The 9306-nt window shown below is 44.2% G+C and overlaps 1 protein-coding gene across 18 annotated transcripts in view; it reads left to right on the top strand.

Annotated features, from left to right (window-relative positions):
• The first annotated feature begins 795 nt into the window (after positions 1 to 795).
• Positions 796 to 9306, top strand: part of lrrfip1a (leucine rich repeat (in FLII) interacting protein 1a) — a 33799-nt gene continuing 25288 nt past the window's right edge. For 4 of the 18 annotated variants that reach the window (XM_028022192.1, XM_028022190.1, XM_028022187.1 and 1 more), the window contains exons 1-2: positions 799 to 1333; positions 8418 to 8504. In XM_028022192.1, the coding sequence (XP_027877993.1) occupies positions 1244 to 1333; positions 8418 to 8504 (177 nt within the window). In that variant the 5' untranslated portion in view covers positions 799 to 1243. Of the gene's footprint in view, positions 1334 to 8417; positions 8505 to 9306 lie in introns of all 18 variants that reach the window. The other 14 variants (XM_028022204.1, XM_028022200.1, XM_028022199.1 and 11 more) reach the window with 8 other exon arrangements.

Raw genomic sequence — 9306 nt, 5'->3', positions numbered from 1 at the left:
GGGGGCTGAGCTTTCCCACTGAAACTGAATCCCTGAACGCTTCTAGAGTCCAGCAGTTGATGCTGCGTTCAGGTGAGGCTCGGAGAATTCAACACTCAGTTGCTCACTTGAGGCGGTTGGTTTAAAATCTTTTATTCTGAACACAGAGACACAAACTGGAATATTATGAAGATTAATCTGCTCCATTTGGACCCAGGTTCGGATCACTTACTGACATGAGTAAATATTAAATATTTATTCGTTAATAGATAGTATTGAAATTCTTCCTGTGATGATCGGACTTTGCATTAATATTTCCTCCTGATCTACATGAAAAGAAGGACTCCATTTAGGAAGAACCCAGCAGAACCAGAACCGGAACCAGTAGGAGTTTCCATCTGTCCAACCAGCGAATATTAAAAAGTGGGTTTAGTTCAACTGCTTTTAAAAGGAATGTGAAAGTTTTACATCTTATTTATAGATGTCAAGGTAATATTAATATAATGACATAAATATATTGTTATATAAAGCTATATAATAAAATAATAACGCAGATTAGCATTATTATTCAAATGATTAGAAATTATTTCTAGAAAGTGTTATCATTATTGTATAGCCAACGAACAGAAGCTATAAATATTTCAATAATGTTTTATTAGTATTAGGTTTTTTTGTGATGTTTTTAATTTTCTTGAACACTTTGAATTGTTTTTGGCTGAAAGGTATAGAAATATAGTTGCCTTGCCTTACACATAGTGACGTCACAGTGACGTATCTCTTGTCTCCAGACCGCCAGTTGGTGAGTTTTAGCTGTGGCTATCTGAATATTCCGACGGTCCGTGAAGGCACCGCGCTGTGAAGTTTTTAGTGCGGCAGGTTCGAGTCTTCCGCTGCGGCTGCGTCACGTTTCCAGACTGATGAGACTCACTTCAGCTCTCTGGAAAAGTTCTGGTTCTGCTTTTATTACAGCCAGAGACCGGACCGGACCGGCCGGACTGGACCGTGAGGTCGGTGTGAGCGCAAGTTTGGGTCGCAGCGTTTCGGACTGAGCAGAACTTCGCTGCGGTTCGGAAACACAGGAAGGAGCGACTGAAAGAACGGATGTGTGACAATGAGCGGAGCCGCCGCGGATCGTCTCTTCGGTTCCTCTGACTTGACATTTTAGAGACACATGAGAGGCTCCAGCTGCTCCGGCCGACCCGGTTCGGATTAGTAGCGAACCGAACCGAACCGAGCTGCTGAAGACAAACACTGAGACGGAGACATGGGGACCCAAGGGACGGGACGGAAGCGGTCCACCAACAAGGAGAGGTCCACCGCGGAGGACGATGCCCTCAACCTGATCGCCAGAGAGGTGAGTGGGCTTTGACTGGGCCACCAACTGCGCATAGCACCACGTGCTCCAGGTCCAAACCCGCCAGTTACCAGAGGCGGTTCTGACATGGCTGTGGGGCCCAGGGCCCCTCCTGGTAGAAAGTCATGTGACTAGTTAGCTCTGATGCTAATTAATTACAAAAATTATTTTAATCATCTGTATTATTATAAAAACGTGTTTATGAAAATTGGTTAAAATTTCAGTTGCAGCTCAAATATGTTTTGAAATGTTTCTTGGTGAGTTAGGGCGCCCCCTGTCTGTTACACACTGAATTGGGTAAAAGTTAAAAGTTCTGGTTGATGTGTTCTGATGGTTCCGATGATCCAAAATGTCTCCATGCTTTCAACAAGTTTCTCCAAAAAGAGAAATATCCCTTTAAATTTAGCAGAGGCAGACAGTTGCCATGGAAACTAACTTGTTACACCAATTCTGCTGTCCGGACGTAGATCTGTGGTTCTGGTTCTGGTTCTGAAGGTTCTGTGACCAGAAATAAAATATTTACTCAGATTTTATCTGTTTAGCTTCACATGAGGGTAAAGTTCTGCTTCAGCGCTGCCGGACCCGGCCGGTTCTGCTGAATGCCTGCTGCCATTTAAAAGCAGCTGCTGAGATTCAGAACCGCTCAGGTTCTGACCCGTCTGGGTTGTTGGGTCAGTGCTGTGAAGGGAACCGGCAGCCGGGCCCGGGTCGTGTTCCGACAGGTTCTGGCTATCTGGCAGGGAAGTTCCTGACCCGTTTGGTGTCTGATGGTGGTTCTGGTTGTTCTGTTGGACCTTTGTTCTTCAGAACCTTCTGTCCTCAGTGGAGATCGGACCCGTTAAACAGAACCTGGTTTAACAGAACCGTTCAGAACTGACAGTCTGTCTGTAAACGGGTCGAACCAGCAGCTGTTTGAGATCCGGCTCTCTGGGTTCTGTTGGACTCTGGTTCTGCCGGGCGGCGCCACATTTTGCTGCTTGTTCTCCTGCAGGGCAGTTTGGTTCTGATCGGTTCTAGAACCGGACGGCGCCATCAGGCTGAAGCCTTTCCTCAGGTAAAGACCCAGAATGCTTCACTTCAGAACCAGAAAGAACCAGAGTTCTGATGAACGGACCTGAGATTCAGAACCGACCCATTAGAGACGCTTCAGATTCTTCTGGTTCCCGGAACCTTTCTTCTGTTTGGTTCTGCAGGGTTCTGTTGGGTCTGCAGGAGACCCGAACAGAACCTGTGGGATTAACCCGGGCTGGTCTGGAGGAAGAACCGGTTCTCTCTGAGGTTCTGACGGGTCGGAATGTCGGCGCTGATGACTCGGCCCGTTCTGCCGAAGAGCTTTAAAAATAGCCGGGCCCGACGGGTCAGCTGCCGCATTTGGACCTGAGGGGAACAGGTGGGAAACCAGCAGACTTTCAGAATAAAAGTGCAGCCAGCCGTGTCGGTACCGCTCTGACCGGTTCTGTTTGGGTCATGAAGAACCGAGCAGAACTTCTCCTGGCGCCTCGTGTCCGAACGGCGAACGCAGGGAAACGCGGCGCCGTGTTTTCAGTGAATGAAAACGATTTTAGAAAATCAAAACTCAGTGAAACATGAAAACATTTCATGAAGTTCAGAACTTTAAAATTTGATCGTTTAAACCAGAAACTAAACCCTGGAATCAAACGGTTTCATCTCCTCCTTATTGTCCAGATAAATTCTGCAGAACCTTGATGACCCGGTCATTGTGTCCAGCGGCTCCAGCAGTTGGACCCCCTGTGGTTTAAACTCAACATTCGTCCAATAAAGAAAAGAAAAGATGTGAAAATTTGCTCCAATGTTCATTTGATGAAACGTTGGTCTCTGCGCCAAATCATCAAATCCAAAATGAGGTCATTTCATTCTGACTGAGAAACCACCATTAAAAAAATTATTATTATAAACACTGTACTGGTTCGAACAAGGCCGTTGCCATGGTTACTTCTGGGTATTTGTACTAATTTACATTCATATGTATTTATGACCAGCAGCTGCTCTGACGTCACAGTGACCTGAGCAGGTGAGAGAAAGACGGCTTCATACATCTGGAGGTTTTTGTGTGTCGCACTTTTCTGAATTTGTCCTAGTCCAAGTTTTAGTGTGAAAACTGCAGAACCTTCAAATTTCCCTTCAGCTTTTCCTGCTTAAACCAAGATGGCGGCCGGTTAGCAAAGCTGGATCTGGATGAAGGACAATGTGATGATGAGTCCTGCAGACCCGACCCGGTCCGATCCGGTCCGGTCCGGTTAATCTTTAATGCTCAGGGCTGAACAAACAGCCGTTCTGCTAATCTTTAACCGGTCCAGTCCTTCCTGGAACCCTGAGCGATTCCCACCAAACCTCCATGAAGCGTTTTGTCTCCTGGCTGACAGAACCGCCTGTTACTTCCTGACCCGCTCAGGGTTCTGGCTGCGGCTCGGCTCGGCTCCTTAAAAGGAAGCGCGGCCTCTGACTGTTTCCTCTGGGTGACATCACCTCAGGCTCGGCCGCGCAGATTGCTATCGCTAACTGCTTCCTGTTTGTTGAGCGTGGAGGAGTTTTCTCCTGAAGGAGGGCGGGGGACCGGTTTGTTTCTCGCAGCTGGTCCGGTTCTCAGAACCGGTCCAGAACTGCTCATGTTGGTCTGTGTGTTCAGATTCCAGCAGAGCAAATATCACTGAAGATGCTAACTGGAGATTTCCTCTTTTAGATTCTCTGAAATGCTAAAGAATGACTGACATCCTCCGATATCTGAACCAAATCTTCTTGGACCTGTGGACCCAATCTCACTCAGAACCTGCAGTCGGGTTCTGCAGGCGGAGGAACAGAAACCAGGAGACCAGAACGGGTCGCCTGGCCTCCAGTCAGCGGCTTCACAAGAATATTTTTGAATTGCTGTAAATAAATTCTTGTTGTTCAGTGAAACATTTTAAAACATTTTTCAGCTTCACTTCTGGACCTGCTGCTTTTCTGACTTCAATATATGAAAATAAAATCTAAATCTACAGAACCAATCAGTATTGATAACCAATCAGTATTGATAACCAATCAGAGGTTATTTTATTCTGTTTGCGGTTTTTGCTCCAGTTTTAGTTTTTCCGTTTCTCCAGTCGTTCGGAGCGAAAACTTTTCTGTGCGTCTTTGTGATCGCAGCAGAATCACAGCTGGTTCTGAAATCACTCGTTTCTCTTTGTGTCCGCTGTTGGCGCCGGTCCGTTTTGGTCGGTCAGTGTGGCGATGGGAGCGCTCTGGCGTTTGGTCTGGGTCCAGATCCAGAAAAAGCTGCTCTGAAGTTTCTGTTGTTTCAGGATAAAACTTGAATTTATCAGAGCTGCTGGTTTCCTCTCCGGAGGGCAGCCGTCCTGCTAAATGAGAGCGGTTCTGATGAACCCGGTCCGATGTAGGTCGGTATAAATAGCTGTAGAGGAGGCGGCAGAACCGGCCCAGATAGCTTCATCTTTCTGATCAGAAACGGGTGAAACTAACTTCCTGGTTCAGGAGGAGAAAAGCTGGACGATCCGGTCCGACCGCATGCTGAGGTCCGGAAGCTTCCTGGTTCTGGTTTATCAGTCGTCCGTCTGTCCTGTTGGACTCGTGTCCTCTGTCTGTCCTGTCTCCATTTCCAGTCTGGATGCTGTGAATCCGTCAGCAACACAAGAATCTAATGAATCCCATTTTCACCCATCGGTCTAATGGCTGCTGGAGGAGATAAAACGGAGAAACGGTGGCTGGAGCTCTGAGCTGCAGGAAGCTCCATGAATTCACATTATTCTTAATCTCCATGTTTTTCATCCACGTTTAGAGACTGAAACGTCAAAAATCACCAAAAAAATCATCAAAACTGAAACCAAACACACTTTGATGTAATTCAGTTGGACTGGAGGAAATGTTGGACAGAGTTTCCGGCTGTGATTTAACCAAACCGGACCGGAACCGGATTCTGAAGGATGGGATTGTTTTTCTGTTAAATCGGTGCGACATAAACCGAAATATAAAGAAGAAAAACTTAAAGCCGTTTCTGTTTCTGCTCTTATCAAAACATGTCCAAAGTTTAATGGGTGAAATGAAGATTTAAACCATAAATTCATAAATTTTGTGCATTTATTTAACCCTTAAACCTCATTTCCAGCCTAAGAGTTGAAATTAGATTATTTCTGTCAGTTTGTTTGATTAACTTTTTTATTTTCTTTAAATATTTTATGAAAAATTTTTCCTCCCAGAAATATTATACGTTATCCATCACTGTAATCTAATCCCTGCTGAATGATCCGGGTAGCTAGTTAGCTTGTAGAACTAGCCAGAGTCGCTGGCTGGAAAAAAACCTTTAAAACTTTAAATGTAAAGTTTTAAGGGAAGCAATGAAATAAAAGATTAAAATATGTTAGACAGAAACACTGAATGTGAGGCATAAAGATACTCATGACTTTGATTTTACCAAAACTTTCAGCGTCTGCCTCTGCAGCCACGTAGCCAGCTAGCTTAATGTTTATTTAGGACTAATGAAGTATCTTTGAATTTGTATTGAATTTTCACCACAACAGCAGGTAAAACTGGTTCCTGGTGTAAAATTAATAAAATAATATAAACATTAAACAGTGATGACAGAAATCAGATATTTTTAGGAAACATCCTCAGAACCGCTGCTGGGTTTTAGACCAAGACATTTTGTCTTCTCAAACCTCCAACCTGTACTGAACGGTTCTGAATCAGGTTCTGGTTCTGCTGGAGGTTTCTTCATGTTAAAATGAGTTTTTTCCTCTACTGTCGCCCCCTGCTGGTCAGGAGGAGTCAACTCAACGACTACAGCTCAGCTGGGATTCCTTTGAAAACTTTTCAAACTAATTGAGTAATAAAATGAGCCTGGAGACGACGTGTTACTGGTGCTATAGAAATAAACTGAATTTAAATACATTTTCAAATGAGGGGAAAACGTTCTGCTTCAGGACTGCAACATTTCAAGAAGCAGCTTCTTTTCAGCTGAAGTTCTGCTGTTGCCTAATTTCTTCTGTCATCGTTTGTTAAGTAAGAGGAACTCAAACATGAGTCAATAAACCGAATGTGTACATTTCCTTTCTGAGTTGTGAAAGTGGGTTGTTTTATTCTTTTCGTATTTACTTTCTCACACCTGTAACGGTTTTTAAGCAGCTGGATCTGACGGGTTGCTGCAACATGCTTCATGTCGGCTGCTTAGAGTTTAAATGAGAATCATTTCCAGGTCTGATCAGATCAGGCTGATCAGGTTTGAGATGATTAAATGATTTGTTAAAGTTTCCACTGCAGCTGTAATTCTCTCTTTGACCTGATGACCTTCATGAAGTTTGGATCTGTTCGGATTTCCAAACAGGCTGAAGCTTGAAGACTGAAATATCATCAGAGTTTCTACATGTTGCCACAGGTTTCAGTTTCATCACCTTCATGTTCCCAGCCTGTTTGTTGGGAGTTTATATGAAAGAGTTAAAGCCGATAATGATGATGATGATTGCATGTTTACTGCATTGTTCCTGCTGCCACTTAAGAAAATATTTGCCGAGTGTTTACTCCCCATTCCAGCAGCTGCAGTCGGCCTCAGGTTTCTATTTTTAGTCCAGCGTGTGACTGGAAGGAGGCTGCAGTGAAAGCTCTTCAACATGGACGCCACTAAAGGCAGCGCTAATTACTAGGAAGGCTCTTCACCGCTTCTTCATTCTGCAGAATTAGACGTTAGCATGTTTTAGTAAAAGAAAACTATCATAAACTGTTGTTCATTCTGTAATATTAACATGTTTTAATGGGAGTTTAGCTGTAAACTCAAGTTAAAGTGACTGGTTTTGGTGCTGCTGTCAGATCATGGCACGACTCCACCTGATGTTCTTCTTCTGTGGTTCTTCAGATGTTGAAACTTAACTGATTCATGACTAGTTAACATTTTGGACTAAATATATAATAGTTTTCTAATGAATCTAAAGGTTGTTGTTTGTCAGATGTAAAAACTAATAATTACATCAAAAACTGTGTCTTCATTATATTTTTCACATACAGAGGTCGCCATTTCATCACCTGGATGCAATGCATTCTGGGCCAATTTTGTGGACAGGTTACAGTCGACTGGAGGCCGTTAGCTAAACGCTAGAAGGTTTAGAGGCTAATGAAGGAAACGAAACGTCTGGATGGAGACAAACTGCTCAAAGTGTTCAAGAGCTGCTAATGACTGCTGAAACAAGCTAGCATGATCGGCTAGTGGTCTATTGTTCATTGTGTTAGCAGGAGCTAGCTCCACTAGCAGGAGCTAGAACTAAACACTACTAATTCACTACTAAATCAGTTTATTTCTATAGCGCCACCAGGTCACATGTTCTCGATGTATTTTATAAAAAAATGATTTAACTTCAGTCATTCATTCTAATTTATCCTAATTATCAATCAGAGCATCAAGTTCATTATTCAAATTAGCATAAAAAGTTTGTTTTGAGGAAAACCAGCGGAGCATCACTCCTCCTGACCAGCAGGGGGCAACAGTGGAGAGGAAATCTTCCTGGTAACAGGAACAAACCTCCAGCAGAACCAGAACCAGAATCAAGCTCAGTACCAGCAGCTGAATGGAGGTTACAGAAGAACTGAACCAGGAGAATTTTCTGTTAATAATGTAAAAGTTTAAACAGAAACACCAAAGTTAGGATGACTGAACCAAACGAAGTCGGGTTTTTATCTCTGTTCTGCTTTCAGCCGATTCTGAGTGAGAAACGCCTCACTGGGCCGGCGGGGGCAGAAGGGCGGGGGCATTAGTGGAGTCATTAGAGACACCGCCTTGAGCCCAGCGGCTGAAACCACCGACCACACAGAGAGGAAGGAAATGCTCACACACACAGAAACACACGCAAACACACACAGAAACACACACACACACACTCTCTGAGATGTCCTTTTAAGGGAAAAAGTCTCTGGGTTCTTAGTTCTGCATAGGAGAAAATGAAAACAAGTTTAAAACATGAAGCAGAGGACTGACCTTTGACCCCCAGGCCCAGCCGATCCCAATCTGTCCAAATCGTTCTCAGTTGGTCCCAGTTGGTCCCAGTTACCCCCCTGTTCTCACCAGTCTCTCTCTCTCTCTCTGCAGGCGGAGGCCAGGCTGGCGGCGAAGCGAGCGGCCCGGGCCGAAGCACGGGAGATCCGGATGAAGGAGCTGGAGCGGCAGCAGAAAGAGGTAACCGGGTCAATCAGAACCAACAGCATGTTCATTATGACCCGAGAAATGACAGGTCCCACAACTTCCTGTTAGTTGAAGGAACAGCTTCCTGTTAGTTGAAGGAACAGCTTCCTGTTAGTTGAAGGAACAACTTCCTGTTAGTTGAAGGAACAGCTTCCTGTTAGTTGAAGGAACAGCTTCCTGTTAGTTAAAGGAACAGCTTCCTGCTAGTTAAAGGAACAGCTTCCTGTTAGTTGAAGGAACAGCTTCCTGCTAGTTGAAGGAACAGCTTTCTGTTAGTTGAAGGAACAGCTTCCTGTTAGTTGAAGGAACAACTTCCTGTTAGTTGAAGGAACAGCTTCCTGCTAGTTGAAGGAACAGCTTCCTGTTAGTTGAAGGAACAGCTTCCTGTTAGTTGAAGGAACAGCTTCCTGTTAGTTGAAGGAACAGCTTCCTGTTAGTTGAAGGAACAGCTTCCTGTTAGTTAAAGGAACAGCTTCCTGTTAGTTAAAGGAACAGCTTCCTGCTAGTTAAAGGAACAGCTTCCTGTTAGTTAAAGGAACAGCTTCCTGTTAGTTAAAGGAACAGCTTCCTGTTAGTTAAAGGAACAGCTTCCTGCTAGTTAAAGGAACAGCTTCCTGCTAGTTAAAGGAACAGCTTCCTGCTAGTTAAAGGAACAGCTTCCTGCTAGTTAAAGGAACAGCTTCCTGTTAGTTAAAGGAACAGCTTCCTGCTAGTTAAAGGAACAGCTTTCTGTTAGTTAAAGGAACAGCTTCCTGCTAGTTAAAGGAACAGCTTCCTGTTAGTTGAAGGAACAGCT

Source organism: Xiphophorus couchianus, chromosome 7 (assembly GCF_001444195.1).
Source record: "Xiphophorus couchianus chromosome 7, X_couchianus-1.0, whole genome shotgun sequence".
In the NCBI taxonomy this organism is placed as follows: Eukaryota; Metazoa; Chordata; class Actinopteri; order Cyprinodontiformes; family Poeciliidae; genus Xiphophorus; species Xiphophorus couchianus.
Note: the sequence above shows the minus strand (reverse complement) of the source record. Positions and strands in the feature narration are given on the sequence as shown.